The sequence below is a fragment of the Mandrillus leucophaeus genome, unplaced genomic scaffold, assembly GCF_000951045.1.
Source record: "Mandrillus leucophaeus isolate KB7577 unplaced genomic scaffold, Mleu.le_1.0 Scaffold595, whole genome shotgun sequence".
NCBI classification, from domain to species: Eukaryota; Metazoa; Chordata; class Mammalia; order Primates; family Cercopithecidae; genus Mandrillus; species Mandrillus leucophaeus.
In genome coordinates, this window is record NW_012106419.1 from 1,581,720 (window position 1) to 1,609,630 (window position 27,911).

General features: G+C 56.0%; 2 protein-coding genes across 2 annotated transcripts in view; one reads left to right on the forward strand and one right to left on the reverse strand.

The window, feature by feature from the left end:
* The window catches only part of PLCD1 (phospholipase C, delta 1), a 17,957-nt gene extending 12,048 nt beyond the window's left edge, over nucleotides 1-5,909 (forward strand). The window contains exons 4-15 of the mRNA XM_011999510.1: nucleotides 1,766-1,895; nucleotides 1,993-2,224; nucleotides 2,861-3,062; nucleotides 3,149-3,293; nucleotides 3,371-3,520; nucleotides 3,612-3,770; nucleotides 3,992-4,151; nucleotides 4,264-4,380; nucleotides 4,785-4,963; nucleotides 5,054-5,186; nucleotides 5,256-5,405; nucleotides 5,547-5,909. Coding sequence (XP_011854900.1) covers nucleotides 1,766-1,895; nucleotides 1,993-2,224; nucleotides 2,861-3,062; nucleotides 3,149-3,293; nucleotides 3,371-3,520; nucleotides 3,612-3,770; nucleotides 3,992-4,151; nucleotides 4,264-4,380; nucleotides 4,785-4,963; nucleotides 5,054-5,186; nucleotides 5,256-5,405; nucleotides 5,547-5,632 — 1,843 coding nt within the window. The 3' untranslated portion in view covers nucleotides 5,633-5,909. The remainder of the gene's footprint in view (nucleotides 1-1,765; nucleotides 1,896-1,992; nucleotides 2,225-2,860; nucleotides 3,063-3,148; nucleotides 3,294-3,370; nucleotides 3,521-3,611; nucleotides 3,771-3,991; nucleotides 4,152-4,263; nucleotides 4,381-4,784; nucleotides 4,964-5,053; nucleotides 5,187-5,255; nucleotides 5,406-5,546) is intronic.
* A 305-nt stretch (nucleotides 5,910-6,214) lies between these two features.
* VILL (villin-like) lies at nucleotides 6,215-26,197 on the reverse strand. Its single transcript, XM_011999511.1, has 20 exons — nucleotides 26,093-26,197; nucleotides 19,698-19,843; nucleotides 19,458-19,532; nucleotides 18,964-19,169; nucleotides 17,580-17,688; nucleotides 16,211-16,321; nucleotides 15,715-15,914; nucleotides 15,234-15,312; nucleotides 15,038-15,136; nucleotides 14,357-14,495; nucleotides 13,949-14,049; nucleotides 11,803-11,940; nucleotides 11,536-11,694; nucleotides 10,822-11,001; nucleotides 10,086-10,231; nucleotides 9,005-9,149; nucleotides 7,437-7,619; nucleotides 7,159-7,230; nucleotides 6,711-6,962; nucleotides 6,215-6,459 (listed from the first exon to the last, which is right to left on the reverse strand). The coding sequence occupies exons 2-20, from the start codon at nucleotides 19,755-19,757 to the stop codon at nucleotides 6,346-6,348; spliced, it is 2,568 nt and encodes an 855-aa protein (XP_011854901.1). The 5' UTR covers nucleotides 19,758-19,843; nucleotides 26,093-26,197; the 3' UTR covers nucleotides 6,215-6,345.
* Between the last annotated feature and the right edge of the window lie 1,714 nt (nucleotides 26,198-27,911).

The window sequence follows — 27,911 nt, forward strand, 5'->3', positions numbered from 1 at the left end:
GCCTAGACCTTAAGATCATAAAGCCATTCTAATTTATAGTGCCTATACTCAGTAAACATTATACAGCCATTAAAGCTGTTTATGGAGGCTACGCTAACACAGGGAAATAATTATGATATAATGTTACACAGAAAATGGACTACAAATGTATGATTTCCACTATTTTTGGCAGATGCATCATTAGGCAAATTAAAATCCAGAAAGGCTGGGCTCAGTGTCTCACACCTCTAGTCCTAGCACTTTGGGAGGCTGAGGCAGGTGAATAGCTTGAGCTCAGGAGTTTGAAATTAGTCTGGGCAACATGGCAAAACCCCGTCTCTACAAAAAATACAAAAATTAGCCAGCCATAGTGGCGTGCACCTGTAGTTCCAGCTACTTAGGAGACTGAGGTGGGAGGATTGTTTGAGGCTGCAGTGAGCCATAATCATGCCACTGCATTCCAGCCTGGGCAACAGAGTGAGACCCTGTCTCAAAAAACCAAATAAATAAATTAAATTGCAGAAAAAAAATTAGGAGGAAAATGCAAATATCAGAAGCTTCTGGAGGAGGTAGGTGGATCTTTAAAACTTCATTCTAGGCCAGGCACGGTGGCTCACACCTATAATCCCAGCACTTTGGGAGGTCAAGGCGGGTGGATCACTTGAGGTCAGGAGTTCAAGACCAGCCTGGCCAACATGCTGAAACCCCATCTCCACTAAAAATACAAAAATTAGCCGGGCATGGTAGCATACGCCTGTAATCCTAGCTCCTCAGGAGGCTGGAGCAGGAGAATTGCTTGAACCCAGGGGCCAGAGGTTGCAGTGAACCGAGATTGCGCTAGTGCACTCTAGCCTGGGCGACAGAACAAGACTCCATCTCCAAAAAAAGAAAATTCTAACATATATTTTCCAAATTGTATATATGGGTATATATGTGGAAAAGAATAATTATGGCAGAAAGCCAGGTGAAAAAAATTCAAGTTCAGAATGGTCCAGCCAAGCACAAGATTCGTGTGCTGAAGGCTATTCAGCAGGTGGTATATCCATTTCTTTAGTGTTGGATATTTATTATTATATATTGTATGTGGAAAACCAGTCCAGATGACTCATATCTGTAATCCCAGCACTTTGGGAGACCAAAGCAGGAGGACTGCTTGGGCCTAGGAGTTTGAGATTAGCCTGGGCAACACAGGGAGACCATGTCTCTACCAAAAAAAAAAAAAGGCAGGCGTGGTGGTATGGTGCACACCTGTAGCGGGAGAATCACTGGAACCTGAGAGGTCAAGGCTGCAATGAGCTGTGATTGTGCCACTGCACTCCAACCTGGGCGACAGAGTGAGATCTTGTAAAAAAAAAAAAAGAAAAAAAAAAAGGAAAGAAAGAAAGAAAAAAAAGAAAGGAAAGAAAGAAAGAGAAAAAGAAAAGGAAAACCAGAAGAATATACTTTGGAATGTTAATAGTACTTATCCCTAGGTGATAGACTATGGGGGATTTGTTTGCTTGTTTACTTTTCTGCATTTTCTAAATTGTCTACAGTGGGCCCTTTTATAGTAAGAAAATAAATGTTTTTAAAAATTTGAAAGGTTTGAAAACCAGCAAATAGAAAAAGATCCCTTAATGGGATGTAACATTTTCCTCTGAAGAGGCCACTGAAACGTGGATGTGTAGTAAGTCAGGCCTGCAGGGAGCTGTGGCTATAGGTGGCTTCAGCTGGAGTCATCCATGGCTCTGGCTGGGACCTTGGTGGGTTCCAGGACTCCTGGGTTCTTTCCTTACTTCTTGCCCAGCTGGATTCACTCCTGCTTGCGAAAAGCTGACAAGAACAAGGACAACAAGATGAGCTTCAAGGAGCTGCAGAACTTCCTGAAGGAGCTCAACATCCAGGTGGACGACAGCTATGCCCGGAAGATCTTCCGGGTGAGGCAGGAAGTGGGGCTGGGGCTGCCTGTCCATGGGGCCCTTGACCCCGGCCCAAGGCCTGCTCTGAGCCCACCCGGCTGTCCTGGCTCTGCAGGAGTGTGACCGCTCCCAGACGGACTCCCTGGAGGACGAGGAGATTGAGGCCTTCTACAAGATGCTGACCCAGCGGGTGGAGATCGACCGCACCTTCGCCGAGGCCGCGGGCTCAGGGGAGACTCTGTCGGTGGATCAGTTAGTGACGTTCCTGCAGCACCAGCAGCGGGAGGAGGCGGCAGGGCCTGCGCTGGCCCTCTCCCTCATTGAGCGCTACGAGCCCAGCGAGACTGGTGAGAGCCTGACCAGGGCCTGCCACCTGCAGTTGCAGTGCCGCACTGGGCCGGGAGACCCCTGGGGAGACTGCAGCCAGAAAGATGGGAGCCAGAGGGAAGGGGCTGCCTCAGCCAGCCCCACGCCTCTCCTCAGCACTTTCCAGTCCCATGAAAGCCGGCAGATGAGAGACAGGGCTCCGGCATCCCTGCCCTTCCCTGGTCCTGTTTCCCTCTTAGCACTTCCTTCAGGGGGCTTTGAGAACCTCTTCTTCAAGAAACCAGAGAGATGGCTGAAAAGCAGATGCTACTCCTGCTTCCTTTTTTGTGCTCATTCTGGGCCAGCTTTGAGATGTGATAGAGCAGAGAAGCTGTGGCCCTGCTCTGGAGGGGGCTCCAGTCTGGGGGTCCAGGGAACGGGGAGATGACACCCTGTCTTCAGGGGTCTTAGAGTGTGCAGACAGGGGAGGAGGAAGAGACGGGGCCCCACTCTGGAGTAGCCACAGTCTGGTCGAGAGCCTCAGACTTATCCTAATTCCAAGAGCTCTGGAAGACTGACTCAGGACAGGCAGGCAAGCGGGTTCAGAGGGCTCCTCTGTCCAGATGGGTGGGCAGCTGGAGGCTGGCTCTGACTGGCAGTGGCCTCCTCCCTCCCAGCCAAGGCGCAGCGGCAGATGACCAAGGACGGCTTCCTCATGTACTTACTGTCAGCTGACGGCAGTGCCTTCAGCCTGGCACACCGCCGCGTCTACCAGGATATGGGCCAGCCGCTTAGCCACTACCTGGTGTCCTCTTCGCACAACACCTACCTGCTGGAGGACCAGCTCGCCGGGCCCAGCAGCACTGAGGCCTATATCCGGTGCTGTCCAGGGAAGCCTTGGGGCGGGAGTCTGGGTGGGACCCAGGACGGGACTTGGAGGGTCCTAGCTGCCACCCTCCCCTCAGGGCACTGTGCAAAGGCTGCCGCTGCCTAGAGCTCGACTGCTGGGACGGACCCAACCAGGAACCAATCATCTACCACGGCTATACTTTCACTTCCAAGATCCTCTTCTGCGATGTGCTCAGGGCCATCCGGGACTACGCCTTCAAGGTGGGCGTGCCCCTGGCAGGCGAGGAGTGGGATGCTAGGGGTGGCCCACCACTCCTAATGTGCCCTTGGGCCTCCAGGCATCCCCCTACCCCGTCATCCTGTCCCTGGAGAACCACTGCACCCTGGAGCAGCAGCGCGTGATGGCGCGGCACCTGCAAGCCATCCTGGGCCCCATGCTGTTGAACCGGCAGCTGGATGGGGTCACCAACAGCCTGCCCTCCCCTGAGGTGTGTGGTGGGGATGTGGGATCCCAGGGGGAGGGTGGGGAGCCTGGCCGGGAGGCTAGGTGTGTCTTGACTAGTTGCCCCTCCACCCCAGCAACTGAAGGGGAAGATCCTGCTGAAGGGGAAGAAGCTCGGGGGGCTCCTGCCTCCTGGAGGGGAGGGTGGCCCTGAGGCCACTGTGGTGTCAGATGAAGATGAGGCTGCTGAGATGGAGGATGAGGCAGTGAGGAGCCGCGTGCAGCACAAGCCCAAGGTTTGAGGGGGAGCTGTGGGGTGGGGCAGCCCGGGCCTTCCCCATCCCCTCAACCCTGGGAGGTCTGCCTTGTCTCAGTTCTCTGTGGCTGCCACTCAGACCCTCTGCCCCGCTCTCTCTGTCTGTCTCCTTCTATCTCTCTGTGCCTGGGTTTCTGGCTTTCTCAGTGCCTACCCTGCCCCAACCACTGAATCTAACCCGGGCCTTCCCGTGGCCCCCAGGAGGACAAGCTCAGGCTAGCACAGGAGCTCTCTGACATGGTCATTTACTGCAAGAGCGTCCACTTTGGGGGCTTCTCCAGTCCTGGTACCCCTGGACAGGCCTTCTACGAGATGGCGTCCTTCTCTGAGAACCGTGCCCTTCGACTGCTCCAGGAATCAGGTGAGGCCTGGCTCCCCACTACTGCTGTGCTGTGTTACAGAGAGAACTGGCAGGGCAGTGCTCGGGCCTCACCAGGAGGCCTCCACTGCGACTGAATCACACCTCCCCTCAGGAAACGGCTTTGTCCGCCACAACGTGGGGCACCTGAGCAGAATCTACCCGGCTGGATGGAGAACAGACTCCTCCAACTACAGCCCCGTGGAGATGTGGAACGGGGGCTGCCAGATCGGTATGGGCTGGCTGGGGCTGGAGGAGGCCTGGAGGAGGGTTTCAGTCCCAAGGTGGGCGGCCTAGAGCTCGAAGGCCATGCAGTGGAGCTCTGAGGACCCAAGCAGGGTCAAATGCAGGGGCTTGTGGAGCTGGTAATATCCGTCTGGAAATATCTGCCCACCAGCACATCCCAGTGTCTGAAACCTCATTAGCACACTAGCCCTTTGATTTCTGACACGAAGAATGGAAGGCGTGGTTAGCGTTGTGCGTCACTGAGGGTGGCAGGTGGGCAGCAGGCATTGGAGTGATGCTGTGCCCTGATAACTCACCATGTGACCCTAGGCCTCAGTGTACCCTGAGCAGGCTGTGCTCTAGGGCCCCAGGGCCAACCCACAGCCTGCGACTGCTCTGTCCTGCCTGTAGTGGCCCTGAACTTCCAGACACCTGGGCCAGAGATGGACGTGTACCAGGGCCGCTTCCAGGACAACGGGGCCTGTGGGTACGTGCTGAAGCCCGCCTTCCTGCGAGACCCCAACGCCACCTTTAACCCCCGCGCCCTGGCTCAGGGGCCCTGGTGGGCACGGAAGCGGCTCAACATCAGGGTACGCCGGACCCAGGAGGGATAGGTGCCGATGGGCCTCCCTTCCCCACTATCACTCCTGAACTGTCCATTGTCCCCTGCCTTTCCTCAGGTCATTTCAGGGCAGCAGCTGCCAAAAGTCAACAAGAATAAGAATTCAATTGTGGACCCCAAGGTAACAGTGGAGATCCATGGCGTGAGCCGGGACGTGGCCAGCCGCCAGACTGCTGTCATCACCAACAACGGTAGGTGCTGGGCCAGGCTGGGCTACTAGGCTGGTGTCCATGCTGTTGATATGGTGCCTGTCCCCCTAGGTTTCAACCCATGGTGGGACACGGAGTTTGCGTTTGAGGTAGTTGTGCCTGACCTTGCCCTCGTCCGCTTCTTGGTGGAAGATTATGATGCCTCCTCCAAGAATGACTTCATTGGCCAGAATACCATCCCCTTGAACAGCCTCAAACAAGGTGAGTGTCAAGAGAAGGGGACGGCCAGGTTGGCGGGAAACAGGGCCTGGTATCTGTTGGGCTGGGGCTGGCTGTCCCTTGAAGCATCCCCTGAGTGACCAAAACTCTCTCTGTGTTCCCTCCTGCCTGTCCACCCACCAGGATACCGCCATGTCCACCTCTTGTCTAAGAATGGGGACCAGCATCCATCAGCCACCCTCTTTGTGAAGATCTCCCTCCAGGACTAGGCTGGAGGAAGCCAGGAGGGTCCCCCCTGAGTGGGCTGGGCCCTCTGTCCACACGTGGGGACGGGGCTGGTGTGCCTGCTCCCAGCCTCTTGCTCAGAGGTAGGCCCCCAAACTGCCTTCAGCTCTAACATAGTGTCTGCTGCTGCCTCCCTGGGGACCAGGAGCTAGCCCAGTCCCTGGAGCTGTCCTTCATTCCGTTAGGAACAACACTGCAGCCCTCTCCACCCCCTGGCTGGCCGGTGGTCAAGGGTTTTTATAAAAATCACGATAAGATTAAGCCTTGTGGTCTCTTTACCTGGATGCCAGAAAAATCCCCTGTGAAGCGTGTGTGTGTATGTGTGTGTGTGTGTATGTGTGTGTGTGTGTCCCCATGTCCTAGAGTGCTGGAGCCTCAGCACCTCACTCTCTACCTTCCTTGCACACAGTTGAGTAGGGCGGGGGGTATCTGCAGAGACCAATGAGAAATAAACCCCTCTGTGGGGTGGCACTGAAAGCTCATACTCGCCAGCCCCAGAGGCCCCTTCCTCTGAGAGGTGGACCTGCTGAGTGGCCCGGGCTTGAAAGCATGCATACCACACCTTGTATGGACTGCCTGCTTTTACTGACAAGCAGAGGATGACCAGAAGCCTCTGAGGGGAGTGGAAGCAGGGCCTCCCCAGCATTGTAGGTATGTTGGGGTTCGGGGGGGTAGGGGCAGTCGAGAGGGCTTGGGGTCAGAAGAAGCCCAGCTGCTTTTTCTCCTGCTGCTGCCTCCACATGGCCATGCTGTAGAATTCCTCCTTGGATTTCCCAAAGATATCTTGGAAGTCAGAGTCTGAGAGATAGAACTGGGCAGGGGAGAGAGGGGGAGGTACAGGGGAGGGTGTCATCTGAGCCCAGAATCCTGCCCCACTCAGGAGCGTCATCCAGGGCTTAGGACTCCCAGACATCTGTCTGCCCACCACCCCAACTAGAAGACACATCTCCCGGGGCAGCTGCCCACTGCACGCCACCAGTGGATCCTGCCTCGGGCTCCTCCAGCTCAGTGTCAGATGCACTGGTGCTGGGGCAGTGAGTGGCGGGGGTCTTGGGTGCCCACCTCCCTGCGGGCAGGGTCCACGCCCTCTGGCAGGTCCTCAGCGGCCTGGTGCATCAGTTGTTCCCGGCGCAGGCCCCCGTTGATTGTGGCGCTGGTGCTGCTGACAGAGCTGCTGGTTCTGGTGCCACCCGATTTGGGGCCCCGCATCAGCTCATTCTCTGAGCTGTCCTGGGAGCCCTTGAGGGCCTGCAGGGCCACGGCACCTGCCCTGCCATTGCCCGGCCATCTGGATAGCCGGAAGTTGTTGACTTCCTGTCCAGAGAGGAGCCTCAGGCTGAGGAAGATGGGGAATCGGTAGCCCACAGGGAGGCTGCACTGAACCCACAGGCCTCTTGCCTCCAACTGCAGCTCCTCCCACCTACCAGGGCCTGGCACTTCCTCTGCCCATCAGGACCATGCGGTCAGAGCCCAGGTCACTGTGGGGAAGGCTAGGGGCCCCAGGACTCACTGCTGTTATCTCAGAGATGGTTGATGCTGCTGCCGGGCTGCCCTCCACCACTTCCATGTCAGACAGGTGGCTCTGGAGCAAGAATAGGGGCAAGTATCAGGGCCAGGGCAGGAGGAGGGGGCACCGGTGGGAGTCAGGAGGGGCCTGAGGACAAGACCAGGTCTCATGCACACACTGGCAATCCCCAGCCAGGGCAGTGCCTCCTCATTCCATTGGCCCAGGTCAGGCTCCTCTCCCCCCAAATTAGGGTGGGGCTGGGGGTTTCAGGCCTCACTCACGGTCCACTTGTAGGGGTCCCAAGTGAAGAACCATCCAGTGAAGGTGGGAGGCTCATGGCCCTGCTTGACCAGCACGATGGGTGTGGCCGGGCTCCTCCCTGCTGGGTGGGTCTTCAGGTACTCCTGGCCCCAGGCCACTGCCTCCTTCCACTCACTTGCAGCTTCCCCAAGCCACAGGAAGATCTGGGCCACAGAGGGGGCCTGGCCTTGGGCAGGTGGAAGGGCTGCCCAGAGCGGACCCCTTCCTGTCCACTCCCTGTCCATCAGTTGTCCCAGACAGGACCCCACATACAGATCCCTGGCCAGGCAGACACATCCAGCAAGCGGCCATACCCACACACCCGTGAACACACGAGAAGATCACAGGAATACATGCATGCACACATATTCAACCCACACGCCTTTTTTTTCTTGCATGGTTTACCTGGAGATCAATCCACAAATACTTACTGAGCACCTACTGTGTGCCGGGCATTTGTCTAGGCTCTGGGGAGTCAACAATGAAAGAAGATGGACAAAAATCCCTGCTCTTATAGAGCTTTCATGAGAGAGCAAGTCACATGTATGTCTGGAGGAAAAGTGTCCTAACCAGAAGAAACAACCAGTGTAAAAGCCCCGAGGTGGCCGTGTGCCCAGCATGTTCAGGGAACACAAGGAGGCCATTGTGGCTGCAGCAGAAGCAGTGGGGGGGTGCGGGGGGAAATTGGGTCAAAGAGTTGGGGCTGGCCAGGTCACGTAGGGCTGTGGTAAGAGCTCTGGGTTTGTTCTGAGTGAGATGGGAGCACACAGCTTCATCACCAATTCAAACAGTGCTGCAGACATGGCCTCACGGAGACACAGAGAACACACATTATGGCAGCTTACACAGTCACACAGTCATCCATCGCCACACAGCCAGACAGCAAACCATAGCCACACAGTCATCCACTGTTGTCAGACACAGCTGCACGTAAACACAACAGCACTTGTTTACACAGCCACGCACACCCAGCCAGTTACACCACTGTGCACAGAAACACAGACCCACAAACACACTCATCCATCACTCGCCCACAGCCAGTCAGTCTCTTTCACAGACGCATTTTCACCAGTTGCCACTGGTCTGGTCAGTTCTAGCATCATGTGACCTCACAGTCACTAACAAAGTGTCACACACAGGTGCACGAAGGCAAACGCTCACACCAAGCCACACACATGAATGATGCGACTGGGTGTTCCACTCACAGTCACTCATGCAGCACTGACACATGCTCGGCCGCAGGTACTGTCGCTGGAGCCACACACAGTATCATAAGGCACACAGAGCCGCACACAACTGCAAACATGGTCTCAGTTACCCCTGAGTTCCAACACACTCCTAGTCTCCCAGAGTCTCAGTGCTGCCACCTGGTGACACACACTCATCCATGGTCTCATATGCACCACGATGCAGTTGCTCAGTGACAAGGTCACACAGACTCACCCACAACCCTATGTACAGAGTCAGATGGCTAGATACACACACACCCAGTTACACAAACAGACACACTCCCGTTCACAGCCCCACCAGGCAGGGGTGGCCACTTTACCTCCTGCCAGGTGTCCAGTAACATGATGTCATACTTGTCCAGGTCCTCCTGGCTGAAGAACACCACTTCTGCCAGGACCAGGCAGCCCATCTGGCTGGAGCACTCAAACAGTCGTGGCTGGAATCTGGGGACCTCCTCAGGGAGCCTGGCCAGCATGGACAGCAAGGCTGTGAGCCACGCAGAGAGGCACCCCAGCCCATGGCACAAGTGCCCCATCCCGGGGGCTGGGAAGCCACTTCTCAGGAGTGGGAGCCCTGGGCCCTCCTCTGAGCCCCATGGTCCGCTCCCCGAGCACTCTGCTCTGCTCTGGGTGCAGGATCCCTCTCTGCTCATGGAGAAAGCTCTCGCCCCACCCAGCTGTGATGCAAGATGTCCCATGAATTCCCCTAGGAGAGGGCTGCAGGGCAAGGGGAGGGCCTGAGCTGGAGTCTCGCCCTCCCTGGGATGGGAGGAGCTCCTCAGCCCACCCCTGGCAGAGAGTAGGTCTCCAGCCCAAAGTGGAAGGAGGGGAAGCCAGGCTGGGAGCAGGAGGCAGGAATACTGAGCTCAGGAGAATTGTGGGGAGTGCAGCACATAAACCAAGCCCCACAGGCAGACCAAGAGTGACCAGGACTCTCAGCTCCCTCCTCCCCTTGAGGCCTCACTCCTACCTGCCACACAAACCCTGTCCATTTACACACCACACACACAACACCCAGAATACACCTGTTCTTGCACATCCACACGCACTGTATACCGATACATCATATGACACTTTCTACACACACACTGGGCACCGTGACCCCTGAGGACTGTAGGGTGCTTTGTCCCCTGGCCCAGGACCAGGACAATGCAGGGAGGGGATTCTGCCGCAGAGAGCGCCACTGCCCCCACCCTCCCCAGCATCTTCGAGACCCAAGTTACCCAGGCCTGGGAGTGAAGGGCGGGCTGTGCTCGTGGGAGTCTCTGTGAGTGGGAAGCTGAGAGTCCCCAGTTCTAGTCTTGTCTCTCCAGCTCTCTGTGTGAACCCCAGTCACCCACCCTCCTCTCTGGGCCTCAATTCCTCCTCTGCGTAAGAACACTCTCCTCCCAACCCTGTTACCTTTTCTTGCTGGGGTAGGGGGCCCGGCCTCCCAGGGCCTCCCAGAAGTGGGGAGGCTCCTGACCCTCCAGCACTGTTTCCTCGCTCTTCTTGGAAATGACAGTGACCACCACCCGTGCCATCTCACGTTGATCACCATTACACCCCTAGCAGGCAAAGAGATGGCTCAGGCCCTGTACGAGGAAGGGCCTTCACCTCCAGCCCCATATGCCATTCACGGGGTGTATGGGGTGGGGCTGGGCCCAGGTCACAGGAGGCCTAAGCTGACAGCAGGGCACCGGTGAACAAGGCATCTTCCTCACCCTCCAGGCCTGTGTCCCCAGCTGATCTGGATCACAGGGTCTGGGACCCTCACAAGGTCCAGAGCAGGGGATGGGAGGCTCCCAGGCTTAGAGGGTCAGTCATAGTGTATGCTGAAAATTAGAGAAAACTCCAGCAAACTGGCATAGGCCCCTCCTTTTCCCAAGAGACCTGGGAAGGGACATGCCCTGTGCTCCAGGCAGTAAGGAGGCGGCGGCCTGGGCCTGGCTCTGACCTGTAGACTCTCAGGTCCACCTGTAACTTTGTAACTTTCGCCAAGTTCCAGAGGGGACACTGTGGCTTCTTCCCCTCCCCATTCCCCCCATCAGCCTATCTGAGGCTGGACTCAAAGTCTGTATCCCCTATGGAGAGGACCCACCCCCAGCCTGGCACCACTACCTCTGGGCATGAGTCAAGTGGTCAGTGCTGTGGGTACCTTCCCAAACCAGAGGTAGCAGACGCCGGCTGTGACCAGCAAGAAGATGTCATTGGAGTTGAGGGACGAGGCACGGGCTGGCACCTCCATGGTCTTGGTGTTTTGGCTGTCAGTGCCTTGCACATGGAAAAGCCTTGTGGTGGACGCTGACTGCCCCTTTCCATGGTGCCCAGCTCTCTCCTACAGGAGAACAAGGCCTCAGGCTGGGCAAGGGCTCCCGGGGGCGCCTTCCTGTCCCAGTGTGGGACATATTACCTCAGAGCTCAGGGACCCTTGCTTGAAACTACCACGGCCCTCACTGGTGATTTCACATGAGGAGTATAGGACGCTCTAAGCGTGGAGTGCAGGAATGCCATCAGTCTGGGATAGGGACAGACCCTTTCTAAGTGAACCTTCCCCCCCATCTCTGAGTGGTAGGGGCATGGGTGCTCAGGCCTTGGAGGTGGAAAGTGGGGACCAGGTTTGTCAGTGTGCGGCCCCAGGCAAGCCTCTGGCTCCCTTTCAACTCAAATTCCTCATCTGGCCCTGGGACTGGGGAGGGTAAGTCAGGCAGGGGCCAACCTTGGAGCTCCTGGGCCTTAGACAAGCTCTGGGAAACTAGGGGATGAGAAGCAGGCCCCAGGCCCAAAGGGAAAGTGCTTAGAAGTGTGTGCGGGGGCCATGGCCCACGCAGAACTGGGCAGGCTGTGGCCAGAGGGGCGAGGTGAGACCTACCTGGAAGATCACCAGCTGGCCCTGGAAGATGGCAAGGAAGTGGGGGGGCTCGCTGCCCATGGTCACATGCTCCTGCACTAGGGCGCCACCATACATGACGTCCAGCTCCTCAGCATTGCTGTTCAGGGCCTTGATCTCATCTGCAGTGGCCTGGCGGCCCTGCAGGTAGGGGCAGTGAGTGAGGGCCTGGCCCAGCTCTCACATCTCACTCCCAGAGCTCAGCCCTTGGGCTTTAAGGTGAGTGCTGCCTCCCTCAGGCTGGCTCACCTGCCATAGGTACAGGATGTACTGGACACGGCCCAGCCTCTGGTACGTGTAGAGCACAAGGTAGCAGTTGCCTGCATACAACTGTCCATGACGCTTGGGGTCCACGGGCTGCCTGTGTAAGTCCTCCATGCACCACACCTGGGGAATAAGGGACCGATGGGCACAGATGGCTGTTCTTCCTGAACCAGCCCACCCATCCTGCACCCAACTGGAAAGCTCTCCCCAGCCTCCGAGGCCTTCCTCATCCACGAAGGCCAGGGGCCCACCCTCAGCTCCAGGCCCATTCCGGGCTTTGTGCTGGGCTTGAACAAGGATCTGCAGGCGACCCTTTCCTCACGGACCTCTGAAACCCACCACACTTGGGAGATGGACCCAATCCCAGCTACGTGCCCAGCCCTAGTCCCAACCCCACCAGCCACAGCCCTGGTTAGGGGCAGTTCGGTCCCCTCCCAGCTGCTTGCTGCTCAGGCCAGGGCAACAGAAGCCAGGCGGAAAGGGAAGCCTTGGAGCTCTTGAATGAATTCCCTTTTTTCAAGTGTCATTTAGAAAACACAAAGCCTGTTCAAAGACTGAAGGGCAAACACTGTCTCACATCTGTTAGTGTAGTTTCTTCTTCCTGTGGGTGGCAGAGCCTGGAGCCAGGCAGACTCTGGTCAAATCCCAGATAGGCCCTGTGTTAGCAGTGACATCGTTCTAAGCTTCAGGCCTTTCCCACCTGTATATTGGGGACGATGACACCTCCCTTACCTCACCTCTGCATGGCAGGAGACAAGGCCTGGGTGTCCTTTCCCACACTGACCCTGACAGTTGTCCCTGCGAAGCTGACCTCCAGCCCAGAGCAGCCAGAGCCCTGTCTTTTACAAAAGGGGCTGACCTGACCACAGGCCACTTGGCACTTACCGGGCAGCCAGGACCCCTGGCTCAGGCCCTCTCTCTGCCTGCCTGTCCACTGTCTGTCAGGAGGGATCCCCTCCCTGACTTTGTGCTTGGCGCCTGAATTTCGGAGCTCTCTTTCCCTCCGTCCCTCGCCTTTCCCTCTGCTTTCCTGTCTCCCGCTCCCACTATCTGGCTCTCTGTCTCTCTCTGTGTATCCCATCTATTCCTGACCCCCCTTCTCTTCTCCCTGTACCGCATCTCTCCCTGCTCTTCCTCCATTCCACCTCCTCCTCCCTTCCCTCTGTCTCCTCCTCATCCTCTGTCCTTCCCAGTCTTTTTTTCTCTGTCTCTCATTGCGCTCCTTCCCTGTCTTCCTCTTTCCCTGTCTCCCCCTTCTTCCCCCTTGCCCCATCTTCTCTTCTCTCAGTCTCTTCCCACTCATCACTTCTGTCCATCCATATTAGGGCAAAGGAAGAAGAAATCTCGGTTTTCTCTGACCTCCACCTACCTCGAGAACTAGGACCCCTTGCATAGGCCCAGCAGTTCTGTTCCTACAGTTCCACAGGATCCCCACATCAGCTTTGGGGCCAGATGGGACCACAGTTTCTGACTCCATTTTATTTAAAAACTAGGGCCTAAAAAATTCAGGGCTCTGCCTAGGGGGTCAGCCAGTAAGTCAAGATACAACCCCACACTATACACAGCCTGGAAGTGGCCCTCAACCCCTGTGTCTCGCAGGACACTGGACTGAGACCAGATGAGTGGTTGACAGTGTATGGCTATGAGCTGGGGTTGAGTGTGTGGGGCTATGATTATGTGTGATCGTGTGTCTGTGTTGGTGTGTCTCTGTGGATTGATGGTTGTGTGTGACTGTGGTCATGTCTGATGCAGAGTTTTTGCAGCTTCATATTTGCAGTTGTGTACTTGGCTGTGACTATGTATGTGTGTATGTGTGTCTGTATAAGCATATGTTTGATTTTGTCCTACATGTGACTACAGGGCGAATTTAAGGGTCCAAGTGTTACTCTACTGTGTGTCTGTGTTATGTGAGTGCCTATGGCTGTATATGATTAGGTGTGACTATGTATGAACTTATGAACTTATGAACCGCCTGTTAGAAGAGTGTGTAAATGTACACGTGTCCCTTGGTGTCCCTGATTGTGTATGGATATGCACCTGGGTCACATCAGATAGCAGTCGTACCGTTTACCTGTAGGCAAAGCTCACCCCTGTGTCCCCATCTTCCCCCAGCTAACCCAGTGCCCCTCACCTCCACCTTCCCAGAGCCGTCGTCCACCATCCTGAGCTGGGCCGCTAACTCAGGCTGGGTGTGCAGCTTGCCCACGTCCAGCTTTACATGAATCAATTTATCTGAAGGTGGGGCAGCAGGTGTCAGTGGCGCCCTCGGCCCCACCCCCTCCCACACCATCCCCGCCCCGCCCACTCCTCAACCATCCCTCCGAGATTCCAGGTCCCGCCCCGTCCTCCGCCGCCCACGCCCCTTTCCTCGTCCTGAGAAGGTTCTGTTCCGCCCCGTGCAGACCAGGCCCCGCCCCCTCCGGCTCCGCCCCGCCCGCTCACCCATCCCGCCGAGTTGCCAGTTACTGCCAGGCCCCGCCCCCGCCAGTCCCGCCCCGCCAGTCCCGCCCCGCCCCGCCCGCTCGCCTCGCCCGCTCACCCCTGCCGCCGAGCTTCTGGTTCCTGCTCCGCTTCTCAGACCAAGTCCGGAAGAGCTGCTTGAACGCGGCCGACTCGGCGCCGTCGTTCACCACCTCCACGTTGGTGTAGGTCGGGTAGCCCTTGGCCTGGATGAAGCCCTGGGGCGGAAGGCACTGTCAGTCCTGCGACCCAAGAGTCCACTGCTCCACTCCCGCCCCTGGGGACCTACAGCTCTGGGACAGCCGAGCTCCAAGAAGCGTTAATTAACCGAGCTCATGACCCAATTAACGAACTGACTCTGTCACCACCAACTTCTCTGAGGTCCCTGAGGGCAGGCAGGGTCCCCTTAGTCCAGGCCTCGGGCAGGACAGGCCATGTCAACCCTCATGGACCCCAGAAAGAGCCCCGTCTCCTCCCCAACCCCACCCTCAGAAAGCGCGGCCGCCCAGTCAGTAAGGCCCCACACCTGAAGGCAGGGCCACGTGCCCCTTTTATACATGGTTTCTCAGTGGCCACCTGGTCTTCACTCTCAGGGCTCCCAAGGCAGGGCTACCTCCCCTTTAAGACTCCAGCATAGGATTTCCCAACTCAAACTCCAGGGGAGGGCTAATTCCTCCCTTAGACCCCGGGGCAGCGCTGTCTCCCCACTCAGACAGCAGGGCAGTGCTCTGTTTCTCTCAGACAGAGCCCGGGGGCTCACCACAGCCCGGCTGAAGGCAGCCTGTCTCTCCTGGAGGCTAGACATGCGTCCCTGCCACACATAGATCTTGAAGCCACCCTGGTCCAGGATGTAGACGTCCTGGGAGCAAGGGTGGGGCTGGTCAGTAGGTGGTCCAGACTGGGCTGGGGTTGTGGGTGGGGCAGGATGCGAATAGCTGGGGCCAGGACTTCCTCACCTCCTCCTGCAGCAGGTCCTGGGTCAGTGGGGGGGTCGCCAACTCCACGACCACCAAGTCTTTGCCCTTCTCATAGACACTGGGGGAACAGGAACCCAGGAGTGACCAGCCCAGCCCCTCCCTGACCTGGCTCCACTCCAGCCCCTCTTAGGACGCCACCCCAGCCCCTCAAAGACAGAAGGCATGGGGGCTGGAGCCCTGAGTTGTAGTCTTGACTTTACCGCAGCCTTGCTGTGGAGCTTTAGGCAGCTGCCTGACCCTAGCAGGGCACCACAGTCCCCCTGTATGTACAATAGGTTTCTCAGCAAGGCAGTGCACACCATGGAAGAGTACAGGCTGGGCCCATGGTCCCTATGACATGTCCCAGAAACCCAGCAGCCTTTGCTGGAGGGCTTTCTAGAGATGCCATGTTATTGTAGTAGTGATGGACACGGAGTCCTGGACTGTCCCATCCACCCCTGCCCACACCAAGGGTACTTACTGGTACAGACGAACACTGGCCTTCTGCAGCTGGTTGATATCCTTGCTGGGCGTGGCGGCACGCAGGCTGCCCACCCTGCGGCCCAGCACAGCTTCCATGATCTGCATGAGGTTCGGGGCTTTGGCCTCATCATCCACTACACCAATCTGTGCACGACCACCACGTTCCCTGTCCCGGAGGCTGTAGGTCAAGGCCAGCCCCTGCGGGAGAGAACCTGGCAGTCAGGGTGTCACCAGTGTGCCCCCTCACAGCACAGCTTTCTCCTGTCACTGCTCAGCTCCCAGAGGCTGGTGGGGAGAAGGGCTGGTGTCCCCTCATCCTGGCATCCAGGGGGACACCAACAGTGCAGGGTCTGAACTCAGCTTGTAACTCGTAGACGTTTCTTGGGTTGTAGCAGAGAGCCAAGCCCACCTCTTGGGGTGGCTGGAGGATGGGCACCTGGAGGACCATTCCCCCCCAAGCCCCATACTCCCCAGTTTCTTGGGCAGACACTGACCCGAGCCTTCTCAGAAATGCTGGTCTTGGGCCCATTCCACTGGATCATCATCTTGCCTAGGTCCAGCAGGAAGATGTCACCCTTATTAAAGCTGTTCCAGGAGAGCTCCACCTGCCAGAGCCAGGAGGAGCAGGGAGGGAGACAGAGTGTCATACCACCAGCATCCGCTAGAGGGGAGCATAGCTGGGATGTGTCACGTGTGCATGAAGCTGTATGCAACTGGGTGTACTAGGCATGTGTGACTGTAGATAATGCTGCATTTCACAGGGTGTACACGACTTATGACACTTCTCAGTGCATGTCTGTTGCTGTACATGTGTACATGTACACATGTATACAGGTGGGGTGTATCTGTTTATCTTTTGTGTGTGCATATACACACGTATGTATGTGGGGACATCACATGTGAAGAAGTGTGTGCGCTCGTGGTGACAGTGTATATGTATGGATGAAGATAGTCTCCAAACGGACACACTTTTGAGAGTAAAAGGGAGTACTTTAGATAATTATGCCAGGATAATAGGAGAAACATGGGGCTTCATGGTGTCCCTGAATGACCAGGGATGTATGGTCACTGGGTCTGTGGGTGACATGCTGAGCCTATGTGGGATTGTCTGTGTGTCACAGGCTGCCTATGCAGACTCACTTGCGTACCTCAAGGGTTACCATTCACACTGTAGATGTTGTACACCTGAATGTTCATTACACCAAATTCTGGCCAGATGGCAGCAAAATGTTTTGTTCTAACAAAACCAGTACTTTCCTGTAATTTCCTGACAGATGGAAGAAAGGGACACTGTGTTCTGATTTGCACAAGGGCACTAAATGGACCAGAGGAGCACCTGGGGATAACAGTGGGAGACAGTGTGTGTGCATATGGGTGACAATGACAACGTGTGTGAGAGAGTGTGAGGTTATGCACTCCCCAAGTTTTGCACCACCTCTCACTGTGTTGCTAACAAGGACCATTCACAGGTGCCATATCGTCTCCCCCATCTGCCCAAGTTCTTTTTTTGATTTTAGAGACAGGGTCGGGTCTTTCTCTGTCACCCAAGCTGCTGGAGTACAGTGGTGTCATCATGAATCACTCCTGGGCTCAGGTGATCCTCCTGCCTTAGCCTCCCAAGTAGCTGTGCCCAGGTTCTCAATATGTCCATGAGACAGATGCAGAAACATAAGGTCCGGGGAGTAGAGGCAGAAGTGGGGCTAGAAGCTTGGTGTCCTCTCCATTCTCCTCGTTCAAGACCATCTGAGAATGCTGACAGCTCCTTGTTCCCTACAGCCCCAGCCAATTTCCAACTTCCTTATACCTCAGTACACCCAGTCTGAGCCGAGTCCAGAGGTCAAGAGGCTCCCCTGGCAGCCTCACCTCAGTGGCAGACACGTGCTTCCTCCCTTTGATGTGCAGCAGTCGCTGGATGTTGAAAAAGTTGGTCTCCACATGCTTGAGGTCAGACGCTAGGCCTCCCTTCCTGTAGCTGAGGAGGGAATAGCAGGAGGGTATATACATTCTGTGTATGTGAGAACACAGTCTGCCATGTGCATGAATGATTGCAGATGTGAGCACATGCACATATGTGCCTGCTTCATACATGCACGGGAATCTGTGTGAACACATGCATGTATAGGTACATGGGTACACACATAGGGCATGAGTGTGCATTCATTTCCATGTGTAGTGCACTTCCATGCATAATCATGTGGACACATGCATATATGTGTACATGTACACACATTTGGGGGCACAGTGTCTATTTGTTTGTCCCTGTAAGTCTAGATGGTGAGTACATGAAAATGGGCAACAGTATATATGTGTGTAGGTGAACATGGATATTCACACATGTCCATCTATAGGTGGACTTACATGGGGGTGGTGTTTCTGCATCTGTGCATATGCTTGTGTGCATGTGTTCATGTATATGCTATATGCATATATAGGTTCAACTGTATGAAATGGAAATGATCAAATAGCAGCAATTTCCTATACTGCCAAATACATTGCAAATGTTAATTTAAAACACCTGTGAAGCAATTTACAGCGAAAGACATATTCCCACCAGCACAGTAATATAAAAGCAAACTCAAAACACCATTGGTGTCTGCTCCTAGGTATATACCAAGGGAAATGAAAACATTTGTCCACACAAAAACTTGTATACAAATGTTCATAGAAACAGATTCATAGCAGCCAAAAAGTGGAAACAACCCAAATGTCCATTAAGTGATGAATGGATAAATAAAATGTAGTATATTCATAAAATACAATATTACTTGGTAATAAAAAGAAGTAATAACACATGCTACAACATGGATAAACCTTGAAAACAGTGTGTTAAGCAAAAACAGTCCGTCAGGGAAGACCACTTGTTGAATGATTCCATTTCTATGACATGCCCGGAAGAGGCAAATGTATAGACAAAGTAGATGAGTAGTTGCCTGGGGCCGGGGATGGGGGTCTTGGAGGGAAATGGGGAGTGATTGCAAAGGGGTATGGGACTTCTTTTTAGGGTGATGAAGATGTTCTAAAATTGATTGTGGTGATGGTTGCACACAACTGTTAAAAATCACTGACATGTATGTGTACTTTAAATGGGTGAATCGTATGGTGTAAGAGTTGTAGCTCAATAAAGGTGTTACCTAACCCCTCCCGGCTTTCCCCATTCAGGGATGTGGACGATGGCCATCCGAAGACTGCCCCAGCCCAGGCACCGCCTCCACGGCTCAGTCCTGCCCCCGACCGCCCCCGCACTCACATGATTCCCGGGCGGAAGTAGCTGCAGAAGCAGTCGGACTCGTGGGCCTGCGCCTCGCGGTGCAGCACGGTCTGGCCCCCCAGCTCCTCCTGTAGGTGCTGCTGGAAGGCTGCCGCAGTGCCCTGCGCCTCCGCACCCGCCTGCTTCCCGACCCAGTAGTGCAGGTCGCTGGGCGCCCCCTGCGTGGCCTTCGGGCTCTGGGGAACCTAGGGTCCGGGTGTTTGTGTATATGTGTTGCGGGGAAGGCGGAGGTGCGGCTGGAGAAGGGGAGGATGTACCAAGGGCCATGGGGAGACGCTAGGCAGGGGCTTCCGCGGAGATCAGGAAGCGGGAGGGAAGGGCTAAGAAGCCTCAGCGGTAACCGCCACCTTGTGGGATGTGATTCTCGGGCTCTCAACTTGCCCCTTCCCAGGGCAGAGTTGATGTCTGTGCCACAGTCTCCCCAGTGCTGGGCCATGTCACCCCTCTCAGACAGACTTCCCCAAGCGACTCACGTGGAGGATGACATAGCAGTGTTCCTCAAAAAAGTTCCCGTAAGCCCCCTCGGGTACCGGCACCATCTTCTGGTTCTGGGAGAGGAGAGTGCCCTGTAACAACTCAGGAGATCCCTACCCATGACACCCGCTGGGGTGGGGTGGAGGAGGACGCTCTGAGTTGGGTGTGGGAGAAGACTGGTGTGGGAAACCCCACACTCTTCCATGTCACCAACTCTCCTATCTGGTCGTGCCTCTCACCTCAGTGATCCATATGTGGAGGCCTCCCTGGATGGCTGGGAGGCCCTTGCTGATGTCCATCCTAGGCCAGGCAGGAATATGGGATGACACAAGGAACAAGAGCCAGAGTTCTCAGGCTGGAGACCAACGCCTGGCTACCTGTACAACTTCATTATAGAACATGACTTTTGTTAGCAGGGCTCTGTAAACACACAAATGTCAGCACACAGACTATGAAGACTGACAGATTCTGCAGCAAGTGACAGGCTCAGCTGATATGAGTGGGTTGGGCAGATTAGGCATAAACACTTGACAATTTTTTTTTTTTTTTCAGTTTTTTCGAGACAGGGTCTTGCTCTGTCACCTAGCCTGCAGTGCATGATTCGAACACACTTCACTGCAACCTCCGCCTTCTGGGTTCAAGTGATGCTCCTGCTTCAGTTGACAAATTCTTGAAACAGAACTGAACTCTGTATAAACACAGGCTCTGCAAACAGCCACAGGCTCTGCAAATAGCGATTTAGTTTGCTTGAGTCTGTGCTGTGTGGTTCTGCGTGTGCGGAGGAGGGAGAGAATGAGAGGGCAGTGAGTGACAGTGACATGGAATGAGAAGTACCTGGGTGAAGGAAGGGACCCTCATTTCTGTCGATTTTGTTATGTCTTGGCACTTCATACTCAATTACCTGAGGCTTCTCTGCACCACTCTTTCAGAAACCTGTGTGTGAGGTTTGGTCCAAAAGTCACTTCTTTCTAAATCTCTCACTCAGGGTGACCCTGGTGTGTTAGTCCTTCCCCCTCCCCCTCCACTCCCACTATGTCTTATCAACAGCAGGAACACCCTTGGCTCCAGGCAGAACAAGGCGAGGGGACAGAGTTACAGAATCAGGCGTGGTACAATAGGTGGCATAAAGTGGCTCACATTCCTTACACCTTTGTCAGGGGCCCTGGTTTGGCCCTGGTGAGTTCACAGTACACTGTGGCAACACCCAACAGGTAGCCAAGGAAATGTGGTGGGAGCAGAGGAGGCTGTGGGGCAGCGGGGGCAGAGTAGGCGGTCCTTCTAGGGGGTTAGAGCTGGGTTTAGCTCACAGCTCCTCCCGCACCCTATGGAAACCATAGGATGGTTGTTGGCTGCTGTCTCCCTCACCAGAACATCAGATTCCTGAAGGCAGGGGTTTGTCCTCTTGTTTACTGTGGGATCCCAGCTGCCTGGCCCCCAGCAGGTACTCGGTAAGTAGTTGTTGAATGAGTGAAGCGTGCTGCCCTGTGACGGGACTGAGTGAAAGTGAATGGAGAAGGGAGCCGTCCCGCACCCTAACTGCCCCAGGATCTGTTGCCACAGTTGATGGCCTATTGGTGTGACAATGACATGAGTGATAGGCAGACATAGTGGCCATGAAAAGGTGATCTCAAGCAACAGAAAACGTGAGGACGTTGGGTGGCAAGCAGGTTGACATGCAATGGTGGCCCTGTAGGACACTGAGTAACAGGCAGAAATAGTGACCAGCGACAATTACCAGAGGCCCAGGCAGGCAGTGACCAGAGGTGCAGACAGAAACTGTGAGCTGTATGTAGCTCATGGAAGAGTGCAACTCGGTGACAGAGTATCAGAAAGACTACTGGATGGCCTCAGAACAGTGGCAACCAGGGCCCATGGGGGACAGGAAAGTCAAACTGGCAGCCAGAAAGTTGGGACTCAGCTGGTGTCACTGGGAGGGGCAGCATAGCCCCCAGTGGGCCGGGAGCCTGTCTGATATCCAGCCCCAGCCTGTGGAGCCAAACCCTCAGCCACCAAGGGCTGAGGTCCCACTCCCATGGCATCTGTGTTCACTCTCTTCCACCTGGGCTTCAAGGGGGAATGGGTGCTCAAAGATCGGGGGCCTCCTACCTCTCCACAGTGCCGCCTCCAACCTTCTAAGCCCTCCTGCCCTCTTTCCTCTGGGGAACTCCCTTTCACCACCTTCCCAAGTGGGAACCCTCCTACCCCTGCTCCTCTCCTTCCTCCTAGAAGCCCCTCCTTCTCTTCCCTGGGGGTGCGCTTCCTCCACTCAGGGCTCCTTTGTCTTCCAGATGCCCAGTTCCTTCCCTGGTTTCCCTTTCTCTCCCTATGCCCCACGCCTCCCCTTTTCCAAGGTTTCCCTCTGTCCCCGCCTGGTGCCCCTGCCTCCCACTGGCTCTTCCTTCTCCCCGTTGATTTCCCCTCTCCCCTGGGATCTTCCCCTTTTTCTCCCATTTTTCCTTCCCAGGCACTTCCTCCTTTCCCGGTTCCCTGTTTTCCCCTACACCCCTTCCTGTCTCCCTCCCTGCCCTCCCTCCCCAGGTCTTCCCTTCTCTTCCCGGGCTCCCCTGTCTTTCCCAGGGCACTCCCTACCCCCTTCACACACACCCTCTTCTCTCTCCCTGCCCCTCATGTCCCTGGGTGCCTCCTCTCTCCTAGCCCTCTCCCTCCTCCAGCGCCTCTTTCTCTCCCTACAGGAGCCCTTCCTTCCTTTGTGGGTACCGTTGAAGGGAGCCGTGACCAGCGACAATTACCAGAGGCCCAGGCAGGCAGTGACCAGAGGTGCAGACAGAAACTGTGAGCTGTATGTAGCTCATGGAAGAGTGCAACTCGGTGACAGAGTATCAGAAAGACTACTGGATGGCCTCAGAACAGTGGCAACCAGGGCCCATGGGGGACAGGAAAGTCAAACTGGCAGCCAGAAAGTTGGGACTCAGCTGGTGTCACTGGGAGGGGCAGCATAGCCCCCAGTGGGCCGGGAGCCTGTCTGATATCCAGCCCCAGCCTGTGGAGCCAAACCCTCAGCCACCAAGGGCTGAGGTCCCACTCCCATGGCATCTGTGTTCACTCTCTTCCACCTGGGCTTCAAGGGGGAATGGGTGCTCAAAGATCGGGGGCCTCCTACCTCTCCACAGTGCCGCCTCCAACCTTCTAAGCCCTCCTGCCCTCTTTCCTCTGGGGAACTCCCTTTCACCACCTTCCCAAGTGGGAACCCTCCTACCCCTGCTCCTCTCCTTCCTCCTAGAAGCCCCTCCTTCTCTTCCCTGGGGGTGCGCTTCCTCCACTCAGGGCTCCTTTGTCTTCCAGATGCCCAGTTCCTTCCCTGGTTTCCCTTTCTCTCCCTATGCCCCACGCCTCCCCTTTTCCAAGGTTTCCCTCTGTCCCCGCCTGGTGCCCCTGCCTCCCACTGGCTCTTCCTTCTCCCTGTTGATTTCCCCTCTCCCCTGGGATCTTCCCCTTTTTCTCCCATTTTTCCTTCCCAGGCACTTCCTCCTTTCCCGGTTCCCTGTTTTCCCCTACACCCCTTCCTGTCTCCCTCCCTGCCCTCCCTCCCCGACTCACGTGGAGGATGACATAGCAGTGTTCCTCAAAAAAGTTCCCGTAAGCCCCCTCGGGTACCGGCACCATCTTCTGGTTCTGGGAGAGGAGAGTGCCCTGTAACAACTCAGGAGATCCCTACCCATGACACCCGCTGGGGTGGGGTGGAGGAGGACGCTCTGAGTTGGGTGTGGGAGAAGACTGGTGTGGGAAACCCCACACTCTTCCATGTCACCAACTCTCCTATCTGGTCGTGCCTCTCACCTCAGTGATCCATATGTGGAGGCCTCCCTGGATGGCTGGAAGGCCCTTGCTGATGTCCATCCTAGGCCAGGCAGGAATATGGGATGACACAAGGAACAAGAGCCAGAGTTCTCAGGCTGGAGACCAACGCCTGGCTACCTGTACAACTTCATTATAGAACATGACTTTTGTTAGCAGGGCTCTGTAAACACACAAATGTCAGCACACAGACTATGAAGACTGACAGATTCTGCAGCAAGTGACAGGCTCAGCTGATATGAGTGGGTTGGGCAGATTAGGCATAAACACTTGACAATTTTTTTTTTTTTTTCAGTTTTTTCGAGACAGGGTCTTGCTCTGTCACCTAGCCTGCAGTGCATGATTCGAACACACTTCACTGCAACCTCCGCCTTCTGGGTTCAAGTGATGCTCCTGCTTCAGTTGACAAATTCTTGAAACAGAACTGAACTCTGTATAAACACAGGCTCTGCAAACAGCCACAGGCTCTGCAAATAGCGATTTAGTTTGCTTGAGTCTGTGCTGTGTGGTTCTGCGTGTGCGGAGGAGGGAATGAGAGGGCAGTGAGTGACAGTGACATGGAATGAGAAGTACCTGGGTGAAGGAAGGGACCCTCATTTCTGTCGATTTTGTTATGTCTTGGCACTTCATACTCAATTACCTGAGGCTTCTCTGCACCACTCTTTCAGAAACCTGTGTGTGAGGTTTGGTCCAAAAGTCACTTCTTTCTAAATCTCTCACTCAGGGTGACCCTGGTGTGTTAGTCCTTCCCCCTCCCCCTCCACTCCCACTATGTCTTATCGACAGCAGGAACACCCTTGGCTCCAGGCAGAACAAGGCGAGGGGACAGAGTTACAGAATCAGGCGTGGTACAATAGGTGGCATAAAGTGGCTCACATTCCTTACACCTTTGTCAGGGGCCCTGGTTTGGCCCTGGTGAGTTCACAGTACACTGTGGCAACACCCAACAGGTAGCCAAGGAAATGTGGTGGGAGCAGAGGAGGCTGTGGGGCAGCGGGGGCAGAGTAGGCGGTCCTTCTAGGGGGTTAGAGCTGGGTTTAGCTCACAGCTCCTCCCGCACCCTATGGAAACCATAGGATGGTTGTTGGCTGCTGTCTCCCTCACCAGAACATCAGATTCCTGAAGGCAGGGGTTTGTCCTCTTGTTTACTGTGGGATCCCAGCTGCCTGGCCCCCAGCAGGTACTCGGTAAGTAGTTGTTGAATGAGTGAAGCGTGCTGCCCTGTGACGGGACTGAGTGAAAGTGAATGGAGAAGGGAGCCGTCCCGCACCCTAACTGCCCCAGGATCTGTTGCCACAGTTGATGGCCTATTGGTGTGACAATGACATGAGTGATAGGCAGACATAGTGGCCATGAAAAGGTGATCTCAAGCAACAGAAAACGTGAGGACGTTGGGTGGCAAGCAGGTTGACATGCAATGGTGGCCCTGTAGGACACTGAGTAACAGGCAGAAATAGTGACCAGCGACAATTACCAGAGGCCCAGGCAGGCAGTGACCAGAGGTGCAGACAGAAACTGTGAGCTGTATGTAGCTCATGGAAGAGTGCAACTCGGTGACAGAGTATCAGAAAGACTACTGGATGGCCTCAGAACAGTGGCAACCAGGGCCCATGGGGGACAGGAAAGTCAAACTGGCAGCCAGAAAGTTGGGACTCAGCTGGTGTCACTGGGAGGGGCAGCATAGCCCCCAGTGGGCCGGGAGCCTGTCTGATATCCAGCCCCAGCCTGTGGAGCCAAACCCTCAGCCACCAAGGGCTGAGGTCCCACTCCCATGGCATCTGTGTTCACTCTCTTCCACCTGGGCTTCAAGGGGGAATGGGTGCTCAAAGATCGGGGGCCTCCTACCTCTCCACAGTGCCGCCTCCAACCTTCTAAGCCCTCCTGCCCTCTTTCCTCTGGGGAACTCCCTTTCACCACCTTCCCAAGTGGGAACCCTCCTACCCCTGCTCCTCTCCTTCCTCCTAGAAGCCCCTCCTTCTCTTCCCTGGGGGTGCGCTTCCTCCACTCAGGGCTCCTTTGTCTTCCAGATGCCCAGTTCCTTCCCTGGTTTCCCTTTCTCTCCCTATGCCCCACGCCTCCCCTTTTCCAAGGTTTCCCTCTGTCCCCGCCTGGTGCCCCTGCCTCCCACTGGCTCTTCCTTCTCCCCGTTGATTTCCCCTCTCCCCTGGGATCTTCCCCTTTTTCTCCCATTTTTCCTTCCCAGGCACTTCCTCCTTTCCCGGTTCCCTGTTTTCCCCTACACCCCTTCCTGTCTCCCTCCCTGCCCTCCCTCCCCAGGTCTTCCCTTCTCTTCCCGGGCTCCCCTGTCTTTCCCAGGGCACTCCCTACCCCCTTCACACACACCCTCTTCTCTCTCCCTGCCCCTCATGTCCCTGGGTGCCTCCTCTCTCCGTAGCCCTCTCCCTCCTCCAGCGCCTCTTTCTCTCCCTACAGGAGCCCTTCCTTCCTTTGTGGGTACCGTTGAAGGGAGCCGGAGATTACCTTGCCCAGCTTCCAGGGAGCAGGGAGTGGTGCCGCCCTCTAGAATGAGGGGAAAGGATGGGGCCAGGGTTGGAGGCAGGCACACTGAGTCTGTGGGCCACGGACTTCCCTGCCCTTCTACAGAATCCGCCACTTTCTTCCCCTTGGGCTGCCTGCCACAGTGGCCCTGCCCCATCAGTGTTTTCACCTGCTGGGCTGCTGCTGCCTCCCAATCCTGCCGCCAAGGCTCTGTGGCCCTGAGCCCTGCGACCCTATGCTCTATGCCCTTGACTTGAATAGCCCACTCTCTGCCCCACTGGTTCCCTGGAACCCCCCCCAACACCCTGCCCAGGCCTACCTGCTGGAAACTGCTCCCGCGCCTTCACCCTGCCTGTGGGCAGTGCTGGGCCTGGCACAGGGCCAGTCTCTGCCTCCCTATTCCTGGCCCCTGCCACTGTAACTGAATCCCAGCTCCTGCCCTGCAGGACACACCCCACCACACAGCACTCAGCGGGCTGGGCATTCACTTAGTCAGTCAGTCAGTCAACAAATATTGAGCAAGCCATCTGGGGGCCAGCGCCCTCCCTAGGGCTATGGCTGTCTCCCAGGTCTCACTGCCTGGGTACCAGTGGCCAGAGAGAGCAGGGGATGGAGGCCTGGACTGGGCTAAGTGGTGAGGTGTGGAAGATACTGGAATTTCCCTCTCTGGAGTACTAGATGGGCCCCTGATCCCTCACCCAGGGTGGCGGGCTCCCCCTGGACCAAGAGGGCCAGGCCACTCCAGCAAACTTTAGGAGGAGGTAGGACTGAGGCTGGGGGCTGTAGGGCCTGGCTCTGTGGGACCCAGCTCACTTCAGGAGGGGAAGGTGGCCAGGGCTCCCTCTAGATATTTCTGCTGTCCCTACCCAAATGTGAGCTCACTGCCTGGCACAGCCCTCCTCAGGGAACCCCGCTACCCATCATGGGAGAGGCCAGTCCAGCTCTAGCAGCAAAGACCCCTCTCCCTCACCTCAGCTGCCACCCACTGCCACTCTCTCTCTCTCTCTCTCTCTCTCTCTCTCACTGTGGGGTGGAGGGGCTGCAAATAGAGCCTTCCAGAAACTCCAGGGGCACAAACTCCTCTTGGCAGCTTAGGGCACAGGCCTCAGTCGCAGCCAAGGCCCAGCCAGCATGGGCCATCCCATCAAAGCCACGCTGCTAAAGCCTGCCCACCACTGCCCACTGCCCAAGACCCTCTCCCTGTGCTCAGTCTTCACCCCACAAAGGTCTCTGTCACAGGGGTCTGGGGACTTGGGGACTCGGGGGCAGTCTGTGCCCAGCAGGACCTACAGCTAGTGTGTGACTGTGTTTAATAGACACAATGCAGGGTCCCTGTGTGTGAAGGGATGCCTGTGTCACAGGCACTTGGTCTGTCCCCATGTGTGCCATTGCCTGTTCGACCTTATGTGTGTGCCTGTGTCCTGGCATGCCTGTCTAATCCCCACTTGGGACAGGGACCCTGTCTGTGACAGTGGCAGTGCATCTGCTGCAGCTGTGCATACCCTTTTCCCTGTCTCCTTTTGTCCCTGTGCCCAGGAAGACTCTGTGTCCTCACTTCTTCCCACTGACTCTCCCCCCATCTCCCCTCAGCCCACCCACTCTGTTGGTCTTGGTTCTTGAATTCCCTGGTAATGGCTCTTTCCTAAGTCACCAATGCCCACTCTCATCCAAGCGGCAGTCGGCAGTCGGTTCAGTCACCATTGTTCCTTCCCTCTCACTCCACCCATCTCCCTCAGGCCTCTAAATGGCAGCAGGTGCAGAGCTCGGGCCTTCACTCCTGTGTGTTTTCTAGTTACCTTCCCAGTTCCAGTCTGAAGGATGCAAATACCATGGAAACGCAAGCGTTTCCCTGACCCAACTCCCCTGAACCTTGCCCCAGCCTAAGTCTCCATCTTCCATCTGGTCACATCTCTCCCGGCACGTTTGGCCTCACACTTAACATTGCCTCAGGCCCCTCCCAGATCTACCCTTTCTGAGCCCCAGGAACATGTTCAGCGTGAACATCCAGTGGGTGCTTAGGCCCCAGACCTGCAGTTGCCTTGGTTTCTGTCTCCCCCAAGCCACTGGCCAGTCTGCGGCTGGTTCATGGTGGATCCTGGCCCTAGCCCTCCCTCTCATGCCTCCTGCGTGCTCCGGAG

Coding starts and splice junctions, on each gene's coding strand:
- VILL (XM_011999511.1), bottom strand. CDS start 19,757: ATGGACATCAGCAAGGGCCTCCCAGCCATCCAGGGAGGCCTCCACATA. Junction 19,170..19,457: donor ACTGCTATGTCATCCTCCAC/GTGAGTCGCTTG, acceptor CCCGGACCCTAG/GTTCCCCAGAGCCCGAAGGC. Junction 14,050..14,356: donor CCAGAAGCTCGGCGGCAGGG/GTGAGCGGGCGA, acceptor CCCCACCTTCAG/ATAAATTGATTCATGTAAAG.